General features: G+C 41.4%; 1 protein-coding gene across 1 annotated transcript in view; it reads right to left on the minus strand.

Moving 5' to 3' along the window:
* The window catches only part of CNTNAP5 (contactin associated protein family member 5), a 557,878-nt gene that overhangs the window by 271,967 nt on the left and 264,676 nt on the right, over positions 1–21,235 (minus strand). Inside the window, exons 5-6 of the mRNA XM_082057253.1 lie at positions 19,519–19,586; positions 2,504–3,017 (exon numbers count right to left, since the gene is read on the minus strand). Coding sequence (XP_081913379.1) covers positions 2,504–2,579 — 76 coding nt within the window. The 5' untranslated portion in view covers positions 2,580–3,017; positions 19,519–19,586. The remainder of the gene's footprint in view (positions 1–2,503; positions 3,018–19,518; positions 19,587–21,235) is intronic.

Raw genomic sequence — 21,235 nt, forward strand, 5'->3', positions numbered from 1 at the left:
TATCTGTATGCAACCCATTTCCAATGTTATGTACATGGCTATTTATTAATTTTCTAGTAATTAGTGTCCTAGGGAGAAATTCTACTGCCACTCCAGTTGCCTAATAAAATAACTTACTGCAAAAAGCAAAGTGGGAGGAATTTCTTATAATAGTATTTGGAAATTTTGATCTTTCTAATGATGTCTACTGACCCCTAGCCTGTAGCTGAGTTTCAAAGCAGTTTCTTTATCAATTCTTCATTTAATTAAAAACTATTAAACTATTACCAAAGAGGAAATTAGAATCAAATATCTTAGTTGTGGTGACCATTTTGACTTACTTAGGATTTTTACTTTACAGAAACTGAATAAATGTAAGGAGACTGATTTTAAGAGTTCCTAATTTAGAAACAAGGGGGAAAAAAATCAGATTAATGCCTTGCTAGATATTCAGAAGAAAACTAAGTAAGTTGCACTCTTCCTCCCAGAAGTATATTCAATTTCCACAGTAAATACTGTCCCAAGTTCTCTTCTTGTTTGCAAAACCCATCAGAAACAAGCCTGTTGAAGCCATTGTAAATATACCAGCATAAGCACCAGAATGCAATTTCTTTGGCCAAACTGCACAGAGCAATGGTTTTACATTTGCACCTTAGCTTTCAAATAAAAGAACCTCAGCTCCTGACAGTGGCTTGCATTGAAGGTCCTAACTTGGGGAATTTGGTGCCTTCTTTTGGAAAGTTTACTGGGTACCTGGGAGCTCAGTAAACCTTAAAAGCAATAGCACTTTCATGTAACTATTTAAATATAGTTCAGGACTTATAGGCACATAACATTTAGTATTTTTGCCCATATTTAAGCTTTCTTAGCACAAAACCAAGGAAGGAAGCACAGCTTCCCTGAGCTCCAACATACAAAGATGATTAGGAAGGTGATGAATTTTCATGCTAGATGCAATTATTGAGGTCCGTGTATGCACACAGGTATCTTCACATGTGCAGCTAACAAGGTTTCTAGGGAACTAGTAACTATTACAGATTCACAGGCTCCTTCGCTCAGCTCCTTGGAAAGCACTTACAGCTGATTCCATGCTAATTCATTGCTCGATGAATAAGTAAAATCTGTACAGTATAATAAAACCATTGATCATTATGCTTTAAAAAGATTGACTCCTAAATATTTAGGAAGCAGTGTGTATTCAACGGAAATGTTTATTGGCACTGGGAAATTAAACTGTCACCCGTGAAATAGTAAAACTCATTAATGCAGAGTTTCTTTTTAAGTGTTAGGAATTAACTTTATGACTGCATCAGTAATGGCAAGCCTCAGCCTTAAATCGCCTGCCATTTAGTATTCGTGAACATTATTAAAACATATTAACCGTAATTTAATTGACTGAAAATTAAAAGAGGAAAAAAAAAAAAAAGGAGAAAAGATAAAAGTTCCCGCCTTCAGCGCGGTGGCTCATTTGGCAGCAATTAGCGGGGGTGGGGGCAGCGCTGGCCGCGCGCCCCAGCCGGGCAGGGACGGGGCAGCCGCCGCGCGCCGCCGGCGGGGCAACAGCGCCCTCTAGCGTCTGCCGCGCCCCGGCCGGGCCCCCGCCCGCCCAGCGCTGCCCGACGGGCCGCGTCCGCGGGGAGGCTGCGCACGGCGGGGCTCCGCTCCCTGTGCTATCCGCCTCCCTCTCACTTATCCGGGCTGTCCCGGGGTGCAGCAGGTCATGGAGCATCTCCGTTACCCCAGGCCTGCCAGAGCCAGAGGTCCCCGGCTGCACCGAGCTCGCCGAAGCTCCCGTAGAGCCCGCCGCGACACTGCAAAACCCAGCGGCGAGGGAGGCTCTTGCCTGAAGGGACAGACCCGCTGGCACCGCCCTTCGGGCCAGGAGCGATAGGTGGGAAACTTACTTGGGGGCTATCTCCCGAAGAAGAAGGAGGGAACAGCTATTTCCCACACGGGATGCTGCGGGGTGCGAGGACGGCGAGCACGTCCCAAGACCCAGCCGCGCCCGTGAAAACCGACGGCACCCGTTGGACAGGGAGACGAACCCGGGTGCCACCAGCGCTGCTCCTTCAGGCTGGAGCGAGGCTGCCCCTACAAAATCCTGGCACCTGGACTCATGCGGGAAGGACCGAGCCCTTCCAGCCGGGCAGACAGAGGCTCACGGCTTCGGCCCCGTCCCAGCCGGCGGCGGGCAGCGGCGGCACGGCAAGCAGCACCGATACTGGCCGCAAGAAAATGCGGCCAGCGGAAGGACAGAAAACCGTGAGGGAAAAACAACGGGCGTCTCGTTGCAGGCTCCAGCGGTTCCCGTTCACTTCCACGTCCACACCGCAGGACGGTGGCGAGCAATCCCTCCACCTGGCCGCAACTTCGCATTTCTAAGATCCATTAGCACACCGGAGCCGGGCTAACTTTTTTAGAGGTCATGTTATAATAACCCCCTTTTCGGGGAGTTTCTCCCCCCCCCCATCTCTTCCTACCCCTTCCCCCCCCCCAATCAACTCCTTGCGCTCCCGCTACTCACAATTTGTTGCAGTTAATCCCAGGTGCAAAAAACTGAAAAGCAGCAGAGTGAAGCCCCAGAGGGCCCGGGAATCCATGTTCAGCCCCGAAGGGGGAAGCCAGCCGCCTGCCTCTCTCCCCTGGTCCCGATCTCCGAGCGCCTCTCAGCCTCTGTGCGCTCCCTCTTCCTCCGCTCATTTACTCCATCAGCATCCAGGGACTTCGGGTGAAGGGGGAAGGCGGGGGGCGGCCAAGGGACGCTCCTCCGCGACCCTTGGAGGAGCCGCTCCAAGCTCCGGCGGCAGCGCCCGAGCCCAGCCCGCTCCCCCAGCTACTGCCTCGGAAATTCACCTCCCGAGCTGCGGCTGGGAAGCAGCAGCCGGGCGCTGGGCACCTCCTTATAGGCGAGAGCCGCGCTGCACTCCACCTCCTCCCAGCCCCCTGGAAGTCACTCCTCCTCGCCTTCCAGGGAGGATCCTTATTGCAATCTTCACGCGTTGTTGATAAGCATCAGAGTCATGGAGTAAATCAGGTGCCTGGAGGGGAAAAAAAAAAAATCTTTTTTCTTTTTTCCGTTCCCCCTCCTTTGGTACTGCTGTGGCTGGAAGATTTTAAAGGGCCCCCAGCTCAGACGCTTGTTTGCTTATAAATATCTATGTTTTATATATAGATATATATACATCAATACATACTTATAAATATTTATGTTAAATATACATATATTAAAAACGCATGTATGTCCCCGTTCCCAGGGCTCAGTCTCACCCCTAGGGAACGCGGATGGAGCCTCGGGCGGGGCTGGTGCTTCATCCGCTCTCCTGTCGCGGCTGATCCAGAGTCCCACTGCCTAGACCTCCCGGAAGGCGAGCGGAGGTGGTCCCGGGGGTCCCAGGAGAGCCGCGGGGAGCTCTCGTTAGTGCCCCCTGCCCGAAGAGGAAGACGGCCCCTGGCGCTACGGACCGGCCCGGCCCCGCACCCAAAGGCTGCAAACCGCTCCCGGCTGGGGAAGGTAATGCTTGTCAAAATCGAATTTCATAATTGATTGATTACCCGACTGTTCAGCAGCTGAACAGGTCGAGGTTACCTTCCAAAGAGGGGTACAGGAAAGCCGAGTTTAAAAAGCATCTTGCCTTCCCCTCGCGGGCTGTGTGCAGGCAGCGGGAGCGCGCCCTGAGCTGGCACCCTGCGCCGTGCCCAGCCGCCTGCCTGCACACACGGGAGGCAAACGTCCTTCCAGGAACTCCAGCTTAATCACTGCTGAGGTCTAACCTTGTTGCTTTGCTGCGGCGTCACCCCACATCAGTAGAGTGCTGCATCAAAGTCAGATCAAAATTACATTAGTGATTCTGCTATAATCTGCACGGAGAGTATGTTTGGACCATTAAAGTCCTTGTGGGGTAAAGTCCCTGGTCCTCCGCCATAATCCCTCACAATAGCAAGGAATAATCAGAAGAAACAGACTGTTCACCAAAACCATCCTGACTTGTCAATGGAAAGTGGAGGTTTAAACTGCTGTAAGCCTCAATTAAAAAGTAAAGAGGGTGAAGGAAAGACATTGTGCTTAGCTATTGGGTGCTATATCAAAAAGAGCTGTCAGGGGACATCTTAGCTTTAAAGAAGGCATCAGCTTGGAAAGCAAAAGTCCACGTTTAAAAAATGACCTAAGTATTTCACCTTTTGTTGTTACAAGTGACACAGGTGGCACAAGGTTAAATAGGAAGGATAGCTGCCTAGCACTGAGGCTGTAAGTCAGAGTCAATAAAGGATTTAGCCAGACAAAACCAAGACTTAGGAGGAACTTAAAAGCCTAATGAACTGTCTAACTCTTCAATTTTTGGCTTTAAATACATCTCCACACACCAGTGTTTCATCTTTGCTCACACAAAAACTTGACCCAGTTGCTCTGTGCTTCACTTACGCCTGAGCCCAGTGAGATTTCAGAAACTAATGGTGGGAGTCAGTCCAAGACTGACATATCTACATGAGGTGTCTGCTGTCTCTTCCAAAGGCCCCTGAAGAAGCTGTTCAGCTAATCACCCAGGAGATGTTTGTGTAAAGGCACAGACACTATCTTCTCTGAGCAGGGCCATTTTGGAAGGAAGTGAGCTTTGATCATTTCCCTCAGTGGAAGGGGAGAGAGGGGTTCACCTTCATGTTTTCTGATCCCAGTCAGAAACATCTTCTCCATATGTTGTACAGATTGTATAAAAGACTCTGGCCAAGAAACTAAGAAACATATTGCTTTGCTGCATTAGGCCAGGAGGTTGGAGTATTGAGAAAATTATGTTATTAACTTGACTTTTTCAGGTGAGTAATCAAGCTTTAGAAGTGTTAGCAGGGCTTCCAGAGCCGTCACTAGAGTAAAGCTAAGCAGTAGGATATATCAGAAAGTCTTTGACACAATCACAATTTTGCAACCATGTATTCTGAATTTACAAGAGGAATTCAGAAGAAGGAGATTAAGTACGTGGTTTGTTGGGGTTTTTTTCATGCTTTCTTTTTACAAAATAATTAAAATTAAGTGGACTGTGTTTCAAATATTTACAGTGTCTCTTTAAACTATCTGGCACAATGGCACACTTTTTAACTGACTCACTGAACTAATTAGTGGCTTGTTTATAGGGAAGCAGATGTGGAAATGAGCTATGTAGACTAATTAAAAGCCATCAATAAATATGAACCCAATCCTGCAATGCATCCCAGTGGTCACCAATATGGATCTAACTGCAGGATTTCGACCCTGGTTACACCACTGGTGTTCAAGTGACACTTGTGAGGTGCTGGTTTCCCGCAGGCACACCTTTTCTGTAAGCAACTTTGCATCACAAATGCCAGGCAGGTTCCTTAAGATTTGTGAATGTTTGGGTGCAGGAGCACTATAACTGAGAAGTTATGACCGGAGTGGAGGGCTACGCAGCTGTTTTTTGCAGGAAATTATGTAAATAATGTCATGTTTAAGGGCTTTTTGCCAGCAAGATTTTTATTAGAGTAAATTTATTAATCACTATTAAAGCTGTTCAGACAAAAAGTGTGGCTCATCCTCAGCCACAGATCTGGGTACCATGGGTTTTGGGAAAACCCAGTTGTTCATTTAGTTTTAGTGTATCTGGACTCTGTTCAAAATGGCTGCAATGGTTGCCACTTGAAAGCATTGCAAGCCTTGGCAATGAGTGAAGATTTCATTATGCATACAGTGGTTGATCCTTTCTAATTCAGTGATAACACCTTTGTAACTCCCCCCTTCACTGTCGTACATTTTCTCCTCCTTGTTGAAAGCAAACCTGACCTTAACAGTGAAGACCCTGAGATCTTCCCTTTCAATTCCTACCTCTTCTTTGACACATTTCATTTATAGCCTTTTGCCAGTCACTTGTTGTTCATTCTCTGTGCATTAAACAAGGCAAACACACACTACCTCATCTCATACAGATGGCAGGAGGAGAAATGTCCTCATGTCTAACACATGCTTAGAGTCTGCAGTCATGGTGATTGTATGAGCATCTTTATAATTTCACAAGCAATGTTGATAAAGATTAGGTCATCTGGGACTGTATAGAAAGGGCTACACTAATTCTGGGTGAGAAAGACTGACATGGGCATCCAGTTGTCCTTTTCCCTGATGCCAAGTGGATGCCCATGTTAATGCTGCTCATGACACAAGCAGTATATGACCTGCATGATGGGGAGAGGAGCATGAACAGCATTGGACCAGTAGCTGTTCCAATCTTACTGTGTTTACAGTGCAAGCAACAAATCACTGAAATTCAGCATTTAAGTTTTGAGCCCTGGTGTTCTACCCAAGTTTGTTCTGCCAGTCTGGAGCCAGTCTGCTCTTGTTATTTGAGCAGAAGGAACCATTTGTGGGAATTAGATGAGACAATATGAATAGGAGACCAACAGAAGGATGTGAAAACACAGGGAAGAGCAGGAAAAGCTGACTGCCACAGTGGAAATAAGGGTATTCATTTTTGAAGGAGAAACCTTTTCTATTTAAATGTTTATCTGAGGAAGTAAGTTTATCTGTGATCAGATACACTAGTTTTCTTTCGTAGAGTCACTAAACAGCATTAGTATTGCTATAACCCATATTGAGTTTGCCACTCGAAGCAATAACAGTTTAGCCTATGAATTCAATCAATCCAGCTGTTTGGGTAATAGCAGCTGGAAGCTTTATGTCTGATCCCAGTCATATAGCATTCAGGGAAGGAGAACAGCATTATGTATATGAATTTTGAAGACTACATACTACCACAAACTTTATTGTAGATGGCTTTTGGATTACATCATGCTGTTTCCTGTTGATAACTAGGAATTTGTCTGAAGAATATCATGTTTCTGATCAAAAAACCTGAAGGTCATGTCTAAAAAACCTACAGGTCTTGTTTTTCTTTTTTTTTTTTTCTTTACAGTTCTTCCCTAGAAAAAGACAGAACTCACTCCTTAAAGAGAATATGTGGGGAGCTTTCATATCAGACATTGAACCCCAACCAGGTGAGTGCAACAGCAGGCTGCTCATTATCCTCGGATAGTTGCACAGCATACATAAGTCCAGAGGATAAGAAAATCTAATGATCTGCTGGGATAATCTGATGGCCAGTAGCATTTTTGAGATGCATGCTGAGATTAGGGTAAAAGAAATCAGATGTCAATCTGTGCAGTGATTATTGGAAGACAAAGAATTAAAATCACCTCTTCCTTCCCCTTGCCTTTCCCTATATTATTTTACCACTGTCTGCTGGTATTATGGCTTTCATAACATTGTCTTGTCTGACTACGATGCTTGTTTCAGTCACAGCCAGATACAGCTGCTGGACTTAAAAGATCAATAACCTGACTAAGCCATAGCACAAATGGCTATGGCTACAAATTACCTATGGACTTCAACAGGCCTTATATGGGACACACTTCTCCCTGGTGTAATATCAGTGACATTGTATGCTGCAGTTCAGGACAGAGTCACAGAGGTCACAGAGGACACCATCCATGGTCTGGTCTCTGTGTTGCTTCCTCACCAAACACAGTGGTCAGCCTCAACTAGGCCAGCCATAGTCCTCCCTGAGACATATTGTATTCTTGTTAAAATGCAGTGTCATCCTGGTACATTTATTGTCCCAGAACCAGCTGTCCACCAGTATCCAATGGAAGGATGGACTTCATGAGGTATTGGTATAAATACAAAACACATTCCACTGATCTAATCAACCACAATCAGCCCTGAAGAGAGAACTCATACACAAACTAAATAATGCAATTTTTTTCCCCTGTTTCAAAGCCACACAAATGAGAATGAAGAAACCCCTAAAAGGTCCCTGGACAGTAAGATGTCACAGGATGGATGTAATCTTTGGAGAACAGCTGGCAACTAATGGGAACACACCATAATAAGAACTATGAGTCCCAGCTGAGTTCAAAGCCCAGAGTCTGCCTTACAGTCCTTAGAAACTTCAAGGCAAACTAGAGAGAAAAAGATATTACAGAAGGTGAGGAGGCATTTTAGCAAAAATCTCTGTTCTATGGACATTCCAGTTCAAACCACAAAGTCACAAGAGAGACAATGTTTTCTGTATGAATGTCTATTTCCATACTAAAAGAAGGCAGCTTTATTTTTCATTCATTAGTGGGTATCAAGTGTTCATTTTGTAGAAATTCAGTCATGGAATTATAATATCTGCCATGTCACTGATGTGAGTAATGACATGTAATGAATAGACATTTGGATAAATTTTCAGAAGCAATTAGTGATTTTGCATGAACAACCAAGGTATCCCTTAAGGGACAATTTTTCAGAATGATTTGGGCCTTTACCTGCTGAATATCAGTGCCATGATCTGTCTGTACAAACAGAACAGTTATAAGGAGAGGCACTATTGAACATTTGCACCTCAGCATACCTCTAATCCATAGTCTCATGGTTGAGGAGAGAAACAATCGCCTGCGTCTATAATATATAACAAGCAATTTGAATATCTCCATCATTTTGCAGAGTAAGTTTGCAAGAAGTGAAAAAGTGAGCTAATTTCATCAAATAAATCATTCGTGACAAATGGTTCATCCAGTGCTAGCACTCAGAAAATTATTATTAGCAACAGCTGGGCATGGTATGAAAACCTATATTCAGACATTCTTTTCACTTTTCTGTCTGTCCTTCACTAATCTCTGTTATGGATACAGGTTGGAGAGGAGTGAAAAGAAGGAAGTTGTGTGGAACCTAATGCAATCATAAGGTCACTTTTAACCTTGCTGCAATTATGATATAGAAGGAGCCAACTGAGAATAATGGAAGGTGACATTGTAATTTAGACTCCCCTGAAAAAGAGGAAGAAATGAATATACTCTCTCTCAAAAGCCATCAGGATTTCTAGGTTTGATCTGTCAGGAATGAGTAGCTCCTGATCACTCCTGTTGCTCACTTCTCAGCATACGCACTGGAGTCTTGGGTCCACATTTTTTCACCAGCCTGCCTTTCTAAGGCTGCTGTTGGCATATTTTTTGATGCAGACATTGAAGGATATGGAACAGAAAATCAGATTAATTGAGGTTTCTTAACCACAGTATCACTGAATTTCTGGACAAAGTCCTTGCTGGGCTGGAAGTTAGTCTGGACTAAACTACAAAAATCCCTATATATATGTTATATTGTATACATATATATATATACATGTATATATACAGACATATGCATGTGCATAAGTATATGCAGGCAGATATACACACATGGAAATATGTGTAAAACAGGAAATCAAACAAGGTAAATTCAGCCCTCACTAGGAGATCCATTTATTTCATAGTTACTGACTGAAAATGTTTATTTCCTCTAGGAAGTGGATGCATTTGCATCAAAATGAAACAATTCTATGTAGACCTACCACTGTCTTTTCAAAGTAAAGTGATTTTAACTCCACAAGGGATAGCTGATTACACCATAATGTGTAGGCCTGAGTCAGACACACTCATCTTACTCCTGACTTGAGCCAGCTTGAGGTATAGGAAGCCTCTGCTTTCTGCCAGTCTGGATTGCAGATTACACTGGAGTTAATGAATCCCTCCTACTCGGTAAAGATCTGCTGACAACATGAGAATATTAACATCATGTAGCTTTGTAGAGGGGTGGATATTCAGAGGTTCTTTTGCAATCAATGTGTTTTGCATTAGTTAGGAAAAAAAGTTTTGTTAGTGATTTTAAGCAACTACTACCAAAACTGAGCCAAAATAAAAAATCCTACTTGATGCATTTTTTTTTTTCCTGACTCTCAGAGGCTGTGTTTTTTTTGCTTGCTCTAAGGATAATTATATATACTTGGATGAAGTTGTGAATTCCAAGGTAAGGAAAAAAATCAAACTCACTGTGAGAGTTTTTACGCCCAGGATTTAAACTAGAGCAAACAAGTCCCCCTAGGCTCCCATGAAGAGGAAAAAATCTCAATCAGTCCAACTTTCTGTTCACTTCTTAGACATATGTTGAATCAATTGAGGTTCAAGTAGGAAGTGTGAAACAGTGCCACAGAGATTTTGTTGAGCTCATATGAAGGGAAGCCTTCTTAGCTGTGTGCAAGGCTGAAGGAAGAAGGGTGCAGTGCAGCAAACCATGCCCTGGAGCTCACCAAAACCCCGGGCTTTAACCTGTCATCCACAGTTTGAACACGGAGTTTAAGCTTGAGGCTGGATTCAGACTCACTTCTAAAGGTCTCAGAGATGTATCCAGGGTCAAAAGACAGGATTAAGTCACAGAGAAAGAGTGTGGCAGAGCCAGGAGGTTAGCCCAAATTGTCTTAATTGGAACCTGTATTCTCTATTACCTCTCTTTCAGTATGTAAATCAGTTTCATAAACATAACAACTCAAGAGGATGACAATAATCTGGAACAACAGCATACGACTCGAATCTTATCCAAATAGGGAGTGAAGCGGGGCATAAACACCTTACTTGACTTTGTTTCTCCATCTTAAGCTTTAAGATAATAATTGCAGTCAGATCCAGGCAGCAGAGAATCTCTGCAGTGATAGAAAGGCCACAGACTCTCAGATGTGTCACGTAGAAACCTTTAGCATTGCCTAATATGAAGAAGAAAATGTGGAAATCAGCAGTATGTATTGACACGTACCTTCTACATGTGTTAGTATCACATATGCCATTGCATTTATTGTAAGCAACTCAATTCCCATAGTGCAATTACAGCAGATGGATAAACAAGATGGAATATACTGTTCACTTTATGACAATGATCACATAATTCCAGCTTCGCTGCTTTTAACTGTTTGCATGAAGCACTGATTAATAAAGCTTTGCAAGGCTGTCAGACGAGGATATATGAATGTGTAAGTGGTACAAGTGAAATTATTCCCCAGTATAAATATCCTTAACATTGCAAAAGTAGTGAAGCTGTATCAGGGATGAGCATGATTTGTTCTGTCTGTCAGGTTCTCCTTGACAAAGGCTGAACAGTGACTACAATCAACTATAATCATTATTCTACACTTTCCTTGTTTTTATATCTACTTTTGCATCCATATAGACCATAAGCCTTTGAGAAACAGCTGACTTCTTCCTTGTCTATATGTATATGTGCTGTAGTCCTGATCCCACTATAAAGTTTGTAGATGCTTTCACAATATCACTGCAGGTTAACCACTACAGAGACAATTATAGCAGTCTGTAAGCACATCAGTGTGTAAAAGTCACAATAAGAAGAGGAAATAAAAGTCACAAAGAGCTTAGGAAGATGGAGGGTTAATTCCTTTATCACAAAAACATGTTACTGGGGCTTCGTTCTGTGGATTAACATTACCGATACATCCATTTTGTTAAGTGGATACAGTTATCTGCTGACACATATTCACTTGAGATGGTTGCTTATTGAGGTATCTCACAAAAACACCAATTCACATCAGTGATTTTAGCAAAACTACTACTTACTGGTTTCAGCTTTGGAGATTTTCAATCTTTTTAAATTAAAGAATGGACTATTTAACAATCATTTTGGTCCTGAATTAGAAAATGTGTTTCTTAAGATTTAAATTATTGATCAGTGTCAGGAGGAAAAAGGGTACTTAATGAAATATCAGATACCTGGCTATACTTAGGTGAATCCCTTCTCTTTTCTATTAGCTCAGAAGTGATAGAAATGAAAGGTCAAGATTAAATCTGTGATGTTGTGCTTGTTAGGTGATATACCATGACTCTAGTTTATGCTGCTGGTACCTAAGATTTACGAAGTAGGTCCTCTCAGAATTATTGAATTCCGAAACCTGCTGAATATACCATGTTGGCCTTGGGAACCTCTATTTTGAAAACTACTTCTTGAACTTTCTGGGTTAGAGCATCCCCTGATGGAACTGTAGGTAGCTCCGCCTAATTTTAATGATGACTTACATCAGCTTGATGTCATGTGGTGCTAAAATAAAATGCAGAAGCTAAATTCTAAAGGTTTCATGTCATTTTAAGCTACCTGGAGAAATCAGGAGTGTTTATCTGTGGGGATCTTGTGCTAGCTTGTCTCACACTGATACAAAAGAAGATAATATCAAATGAAGAGGACATGGAGCAAATGATTTTTTTTTTTTTTATTCTGTGCTAATCTTCACAGCTGTTTTTCCTTTTTTTAAATTTTTCTTTCCCTTTGTTTTTTTTTTGTTTGTTTGTTTTGTTTTGTTTTGTTGTTGTTGTTTGTTTTTGTTTTCATAAGCTCTTCTTAAAGTGTAGATGATAGGCTATTTACTGGGAATAATCCTGTTAGGCAGATAGTGCTGTATACAAACATCTGTCTATATATCTCATTCTGTAGGGACACCAACATTTTAAATCAAAAAGTGATTCCTAGCCCTGTTTTTCTTAGAGATCTCCCTTTTATGAAATGCCATAATCTGTATGTGTGATGTCAAATCATAAAGCATAACACATAAAGCAGCAGTGAGAAGACACTTAAAAATGAGAAGTTTTGCCTTTTTGACATCAAATGAGTTAGTGCGAGAGGGCATAATGTAACATCCTCAGTAAGTGTTGAACAAAGGATCCCCTGCACATCAGAGGGGTCTGAAAGAGCCTGAATTAAACCCCACCAAAGAAATTAAAAGCCATTGCTTTGATTTTAATGGCTTTTTTGATGGCTTGTTTAGTGAGCTTCTTTCTCACCCAAGTATGGTGCTGAATTTTCTCACACCAGTATGTTGGGCAATAGGCATCCCCCAATTCCAGAATACCCTGAATGCAAGAAAGATCAGCATCTGGCCACAAGCCCTTTACTATCTGACTTTTTGTCTGCTGAATGACTAAACTATTTGCTTTTCTTGTCTATTATTTACTTTTCTGAAGATAAACAGTTATTTTAATGGAGCAGGAGATTGCATAATCATTGTGAAGTCCTTGAGTTTTTTGCTGGCTGTGGACTTCTCTATTCTCTGTTCAAGTCCAGATAAGCTATACAGTGTGAAAATACATTTAGTAAGTTTTTCATTGACATTACGAGGAAGGTATAATGACTGTCGGTCTGATGTCAGCAGGAGGTGCTGTGAAGAAGGGGAAGGAAAAAAAAGCCTCAAAACCCCCTGCAGACATTCAAGAAGAAATCTTGTACTGTTTAGTAATTACAATTCTCCAGGAAAAAAATAGACTTGGATAAACCTGGAGGCACCTTTATGTTTTTCCTTTTGAAATCTTCCATCTCCCTGACACGACACTTTGCTGCTCTGTGATTTCTGTCACCATGCCATGCTGGGCTAGTTCTTTTTTCGGGGGGGAGGGAGTATTTTTTGGTCCTTAGAGACCCCACTGTGAAATATTTAAAACAAACAAAGTCTTTGTTGAGATTTTTTAAAAGTCTTTTAATCAGCAAACAGATATATTCTTTGTCTTTTGGAAGAGAAGCTGCAATTATCAGGGGAATTTCACTTCAAATGGCATGTACATTCCTCGTGTGGGTGGTGAGGTAGGCAGGTATCTCAGTGGTAGGTTATAGTCATGTTTATTATATACTTTCAATGTTACTTCACTGATGTCAGTCTGATGCTTTGTTCTGAGGTGCACAGGAAGCCCAGAGCAGTAAAGAGCCTCCCTTCCGTGCCATTTTCCCACTTGTAAAGAAATCATGACTGAGTTTGTAATTGCAAAGTTACACAGTCACAGAAATTGCGTCCCAGGGAGGTGTAGAGTCTTGCTGCAAGTTATGGCTGTCCCTTTGTCTAGACAGAAAATGGCTGAACTTCTCTCTTGTGTTACACCCTTTCTTCCCGTTCTCTCCTGCGTGAATCCTTTTCACTGCTTTCTGTCTCATGCACTTTCTTCTCACCGCTCTCTCAACACCCTTTTTCTTCTGGCTCCTGAGCCAGTCAAGTCATGTGCCAAATTACAACCTTACTTGCAATTTCTTTGGCTCTTATATGGTTCCGAAAGTCATCAATGATGTGGTTTGATTTTGCATTTTTTTTCCTTCTGATTGAAAATGATGTTCCCTTTAACTGCTTCTTTCTTCCCTCAAAGTCTATTGTACTTTCTTCACTGTTTCTGTCTCTGCTTTCTGCCTTTTCCATTAGTGCTCCTCCAGGCTTAGAGAGCCCCAGTACGAGCTCTGCTGTCTTTAGTTTTGCTTCCTGTTCTCCAGTTTGGGAGAAACACTTCTATCCTACTGTGGGTAATTTTCCTACTCACTCTTTTTCATTGTTTCACATGTTGTTTTGTTATTACTATCTTTACAAATCTATCTTCAATTGTCACTGTCTGCCCTTGATTTGAAAAATGGAGGGCAGGCTATGTATCTTGCTGCATGGAGGAAATACTGCTGATAGAAAGCTGCAGGGCTAAAGCCAATGGCTAAAATGCTCAATTTTTTCTATGCAAGATTTCCCTACAACCTCGTCTTCTTGATCTATGGCTGTTTTATGACAGTGAAGCAACCACAGATTAGATTCATCTGGCCTAGTGCTTTCATATTTCATCTGTATATATGTTGAAATGTATTTGCTATTTGCTGTGTGTATTTGCTATCACTCTTTTGCATTTGATTAAGTGTTTGTTTTGTTTTTTTTTTCATTTTGTAAAGGCTCCTTGGGTGGGACTCAGCTGCCTAAGTATGGGCATAGACTGCTGTTTTAAAAAGTGTAGGGCTGCCTCTTTGTCCAGTCACTCTCTCTCCAGAAATGTATGAGGCTTGCACAGGTCATGTGCTCTATGCAGATGTCGCATACTGCTGTGGTATGCATTACCTTGGAGCACACATCCTACTGCATCTGTGGATTAAATGGCTGTGACTAAACAACACAGCATCTCTCTTCCTGTCATACCATTGTAAGCTTCCTCTGGCACCTTTTCAGGAAGTCACAGGAATCACACTTGTGTGGAAGCCAAATGGAGGCACAAACTACACCCAATGAGGAACAAACCCATACTACAGAGCAATACTTTCCTGATGCAAATACCACTGAGTGAAAATATGAAGTCAGGCATAATAATAAAATAGAAAAATAGAAAACAGTAAAATAGAAATAAAATAAAATAAACCATTAAGACTAACTCTATCAAAAAATCCTGTTAAATACAGCCATTGTAGAGGTCAGACTGGACTGCCACGTCCTTCTCTATGACTTTTGTTACCTTAACCCTCAGCTTGAGAAATACCTGCTCACCACCATGGATCTTCTGCATTATCTTCTACTGGAAACTCTTTGGTTTTTAACTTTTTCTTAAATGTTTTTCCTGAAACAGGTTGTCACTTGTTTTGGAATAGTGTCTCTGTGTGCAATAAATTGAGACTGGCATGCATTTGTTTCTTACTACAGGGACAAAAGGATTTTCACAGCACCTCTTTCAAAGATCTGAGACCCGTTGTAATTTCAGTGAATTAAGCTGATTAATATGAGAACCTCACACATATTTCTGGCTCACAGGAAAAGAAAAAAAAAAAAAAAAAAAAAAAAAAAAAGAAAAGAAAATGTAATTCTGCTGGATAAATCCTGGTATATATTTTCTCATTCCTTTATGGACTTCATATCCCACACAGAAAAGACAATACAGAATTTTCCACCTATTATTTCTTAAAAAACAACCACAACAAAATTCTCCATAATTACAGAGAGTCTCAAAATGTTAGAGGTAATATTGATATGTTGACAGGCATCTAACCTCTACTGGGAAGGAATGAGCGATTTAGTTAGGGCGAGCTAATAATACATTTCCTGAAGTAAGTAACAGCTCTTCGTTCTGGATAAAAATGATTATTTTAATAAGGCTTGAAATTGCAGGCATGATATGTGCTGTGATAGTAGGTAGGATGAAACAGTAATGCAAATCTAAAAACACTAAATGGAGCTTGAGCAGGGATCCTCTGAGGGTTTATTAAGGATTATAACAATAGCCTGTTAGCCATTGAAACTTGATTTATGTGACTTTGCATAAAACAATTACTTGCAATCTGGAAAATAAAAAGTAAAATAAACCAAAACTAAACAAAACAAAACAAATAAACAAAAAACTCCATCCAAAAACCTTTTTCCCTCATATTCTTTCTCTTTTAAAAATATTTTACTTTTTAATATTTAAAATGCATTTTTGCGCTTTATATTCTTTCCTATTTTCAAGGATGATGCACAACTTAATTCTGCTACTGTTTAAAGACTGCAGGTTATATCTCATGTTTTCATGTTAATATTGGAGGAAAAGTCTAGCTTTTCCAGGGTGCAAGCTGGGGTTGCTCTTGATGTCCTGGTCATATTTTGTCAGCAATGGTAACTTAGAAAGTAACCAGCCCTGGAAGAGACTCATGGTCTGCTATAACACAGTTCCTTTGGTAGCCCACAGCCCTCCTGATAGCCAGCTCTGTTACTTAGGGCATATCAACTTCGCTTTCTGCCTCTGATTTTCTCCTCACCCCTCTTTGTAAGCTAAAAGCTCTTTTGGAAGAAGCTGACAAAATGTACTACATCTGGCTGTGCTTAGCACAACAGGACACAGATCTTGGCTGGAGCTTCTTGGCAATGCAGTGATACAGATACTACAATTATAACAAAGGTTTCACACGGAAAGATCAATAGGTACAAGACATTAGTTCTTATAAGCCTCCTCTCTTTTATGATTCGTAGGGAACAATTCATATACAATCCATTACCCTCATAAGACTTTTGTGACAATTAATTATATAAGGCTTGCACCGTGTTTTGAAGATGCAATGGTGGATCCCCAGCTGTGTCAGAATTCAGAAAGCATGAGGTAGCCAAAATTAAAAAAAAAAAATCATCTCTAGGATTTCTTGGCTAGTGGAGAGCAGCTGTGAAGTTTATTTCACCATCTCTCCTAGCACGGCTATTAGGGTAAGAAGTCTTCTGCCTCTCTCCAGACTTATCACTCCTCAGGGACAGACTCGAGCTAAGCTCTGGGCAGAGAGGAGCTTGAGGATACTCAGTGCCTCCAAAAACTCTGTTTCATGTGATCTGGATAGAGCAGGACACTAGAGCAAAGCACAAAACTCATTCCAGCAGCCCATACCCAGCTCTGTGTTATCCCAGCATTGGACAGAGCACTTTACAGTAGGCTGCAAATGTCTGTGTGCACTGAAAATACAGAATCCCAGAGCTAAACATGTCTTGAGCTTTCCTCATTCTTTCAGCGTAGACATAACTTCAGTGACCCAAAAGCTAGTGTAGACTTCAAAGCAATCGAGTCTATGCTGTGACCCTTCTTCCCCCACCTTATTTTCTCTTTCGCCATTTCTGACACAGGTCTAACTAATGAGTTTCATACTTCATACCCTGGGTATATATAAACTGTATTTCATTCCCTGAAAATTAACTCCAGGTTCGGCATGCATCCAGGAGTTGTTACACCATATGAAATTGATGGACCTGGGACTGGGTTCAGATAGGATGGAGAAGACTAGAGGGAAGGACTTAGCATTTTATGTACCAAATCTCATCTTGCTGAAGCTTTTTGTGTATGGAGCTTTAATTATTTCAAATCTCCACCTCCATGTCATGCTGCCGTTTGTCACACTGTTGAAAATAATTGTGTAAGAAAATGAAATTAACTACATAAAGCAAAGTCTGACCAAAAGAATAGATGTTTAATGGGGAAAAAGATGGTCTTTTTGATAATGTGCCCTTATCAAAGAAAAAAGCTGAGGAAACCTTGCTTTTATGTTTTGAAACATGACAGAATGAAACAACTCATATTTTCTTCTGTCCATTTAAGCTTTTTAATGGGACTAGATGGACAACTTTCAATGCTTGCACAGAGCCATAAAGCAAGGCAAATCCATGCCTCCCCGAGAGGACTTTTTTAAAAATAAAAACCTGTAAACCAAAAGCATTTCTCAGAAATGGAAAAGATTTCAATGTACTTAAGAATAAGTCACTGGAACAACCTATCTAGAGAAATGTACTTGGGGTCTTCTGATTGTATTTGGTGCCTTTCTAAACAGAAGGGGTTCAAAGACACCAGAATTTATTAGTTTGGAATAAGAGACACTTCACAAAAATCTATGGCTTGTATTACACAAATGGTTTTAAAATACCATATTTTCTGGCTTAAAGGTATTTATACATTGATTTCTTTACAGTAAATCACAGCTCATCACCAGCATTTACCTATTTGTGGGCAAGAGATCCTGATATCTTTTGGTCCTCTGAAAGCATGTGCTGTTATTTTGGTGGAGTAAACAAAGGAACAAACAGTTCATTCACCATCAAATTAAGGGATTCAGTAGACAAAAGTGATGGCAGTCAGGGTAGGAAGCTGTGATATGTTTTCCAGAAGCAGAAAAGATGCCAGGAGAAGAAGAGTGGAAACCAAGCCCTGAAAACAGCATGCGTGAGTGCTTTTGTTGCTCTGATTTTGACCGAACATAAAAGAGTGGAGAGCTGCTTCACAAGCACTTCTTGTCCTCCATTGACTTCCATTAAGAATCACAGTTCTTGCTAGCCCGAACAATATCTCTGTGTGTGCCTGTGTGTGTATATACACAGGTGCAAGCTTTCTCATCAGGGAGGATGGCAAGAGCTGATGCAGCCCTGCTTGCACCAGATCTTACCTAGATTCTCTCCTTTCTTCAGAGCACACTCTTGTTTCCTCTTATTTCAAACCTAAGCGCTTCTACAGAAGTTGCTTCTTCCCAGAATGTTAAGAGACTTTATTCTCGAAGAAATCCTTTGTAAAATACAAAAAAAAAAAAGAGGCAAGCAAACAAACCACTTCGATAAGTAATTGCACAGAAGGCATGAGACTGAGACAGCAAGATACAAGCCCACCTTTTCTGTGAACACAGAATTGTCCTTGGGTTGCTAAATAAGCTTTAATCTTAGGTCTGTCCCTTTTGCAGTCAGGATCCAAAAGTACTTGCTGTTCTAGATTTCTGTTTAAACTGCACATAGGAGTTGTTCTGAAAAATAATCAAACCAGAATGTTCCTCCTTCAGAAAATACCATGGTTTTTATTGCTATCCATTTGCAAGAAAAAGGAAAATTAAAAATGTCATTTTTTATATCAACACACAGAGATTGGAAAGTTTTGAAATGACGATGTTAATATGGACTCTCATGGGGATATTTTCACACAGAAAAATTTGCTATTATAAAAGAATTTTCTTTCCCTTGAACTAATTTTATGAAATATTAGAATGCTCTTTTCAAGTGTGTGTGAAGGAAGCAACACAGCACTTTTTGATAGGAAATGTTCTAACAAGTAAACAAAAGCCTATTAAGATCTAAGATCTACTGCAGATACCGAAGAGCTAGTGTGAGCGTGGCCAGCATCTGGAAAAGAGGATGGCACAAGCTAATCCTGTTGAGGATCTTGGGCCCTATGGTGCTTTTCTCCAAGGTAGGAGTCAGCAACAGGGGAAAACCCAAAGGTAGACCATACAGACCGTAGGTTATGCCCTCAACTCCTGATAGGCACAATTTCCAAAAAACCCAGATGCTTCTCATGCCACCTCCAGTCAATATAACTGCAGATATTCAGCAACTGGAGAAATTACTCTGTCTTGTTTGGGGTCAGTCTTAAAGCTTTTCTGATTAGAAGTTTAACCATTTGTTAATGTCAAAAGTAATGATTACTTACCTGTTGCACAGAGACAGGTAATAGATGGTAGGTGCAACTAGTTTTGAAGGATTTTGTGTTCCTGTATCCTGGAAGTGGGAAAATACTATTACTGTTCCACTACAATTTTTAATAGGTTTTTCAAAGGTCATTTTAAATAGATGGAAGATCTAGCTTAAAAGTCAGGAGACTGGTTTGATACTACAAAACCAATGGAAAAATAAATTATCCTCTTCTTTTTATGCTGATTATTTGAGTTTTGGTTGCATTTTCTGTTATAGCTATTGTAAAAACAAAATGTGAATTGCACAACTAAACATTTGGAACAGCCTCCTTTTTCAGTGTATAATTCACAGTGTGTCAGGGACATCTAATAACATCCTATTACGGATCACTTATCAGATAGTTTTTAACTGCTATTATCTTCTTTGCCATCCCCCATAATTGGATGTGAATAGTTTCTGATAACTTGCAGGGTGGTGATACCTTCCTACATTGTTATGCAGCCCTTTTTCTCTCATTCTTCGGAGTTGTCTCCTGTTCCTGTTCTTGTTTGGTTTGTGTTACCAGCTTCAGGTAGCACTATATGGATTTTACTACTTATTTATGCTTGCTTTTTCCGTATACCCTTCACACTGGCCACTGCTGTAGACACTAAATTGGGCTAGATTGACTTTGTTCTGGCTTGATGCGGCTGCTATTATGTTTGCAATTGCTGCTTCTGATCTGTATGTTTTCTAATGCAGATGCAAATTTATCCAGGAAGGCTAAGAGCACTGAAGCTCCTGCATTACCACTGTTAGCACTGCCCACCTGCAGTGGACATTGTAATTGTCTTTGACACTCCTACCATCCTATTATTTAGGCAGCTGGCTGTGGCCCTTTTGTGCCTGGTGGTGACTAATGCTACATAGATGTGGGCAAGCACGAGTTTTAAAGACTCATCTCCCACTCCCCTTCTGCTCCCCTTTCACTAGCAACAATCACAGTTTTTTGACTTGTCAAATGCTGAGACCGCTCTGTGCTGCTGCTCTCCTGGACACCCGCCAGACCAAAGGGGTAGGAGCGCTGGGCGATGGTGAGAACATGTTTGACCCCTGAGGCTGGGCAGCCTGAACGCCCGGTCTCTGCCATGAGCATCTTGTGCTCCTCTGCCCCCTCGAGAGCCCTCTATGGAGCAGTCAGCTCCCACATTCGCCTGGAGAAGCTGCCTGCAGACAACATTCAGCCACAGATGGGGAAGGGAAGTGGGAAGAGACAGGAGTCACCGGCTCCATCATCGTTACTCAGTATCCAGCAGGCTTTGTGCCTTCCCGCAGCATTTGTCATGAGGATTCAGGTAATCAGGAAGAACAGTTCTGGTCAGGAAACCCAGACCGTGATCTCTCCCTTACTGTTAGGAAAGAAGTTTTGTGCCTGTGCAGTCTCTGGTAGCCGTCAATGCAGCCAGTTTTCAGTGAATTGATAGCCATCTTCAGAATTATAGTGCAGATTTCTTATTTCTTTTTGTTCTCTTCAGTTATGATTTTTAAGCACTCTAGTTCTCTTTTACATTAGTGCTTCAGATTTCTCAGTACATTATTGTGCATGTTGTGTCAGTTATAATGTCTGCACTCGTTGGTTAAAACACCTTTAATTTTCCCAGACTTGCTTTCCATAGGAATTTAATTCTTAATCAAATGGTGAAGCTGAGTAAGAAGTGATTCATTTTATAATACTTTCTCACTGATTGACCAAA

This window comes from Streptopelia decaocto (assembly GCF_964273445.1).
Source record: "Streptopelia decaocto genome assembly, chromosome: 6".
Classification (NCBI taxonomy): Eukaryota; Metazoa; Chordata; class Aves; order Columbiformes; family Columbidae; genus Streptopelia; species Streptopelia decaocto.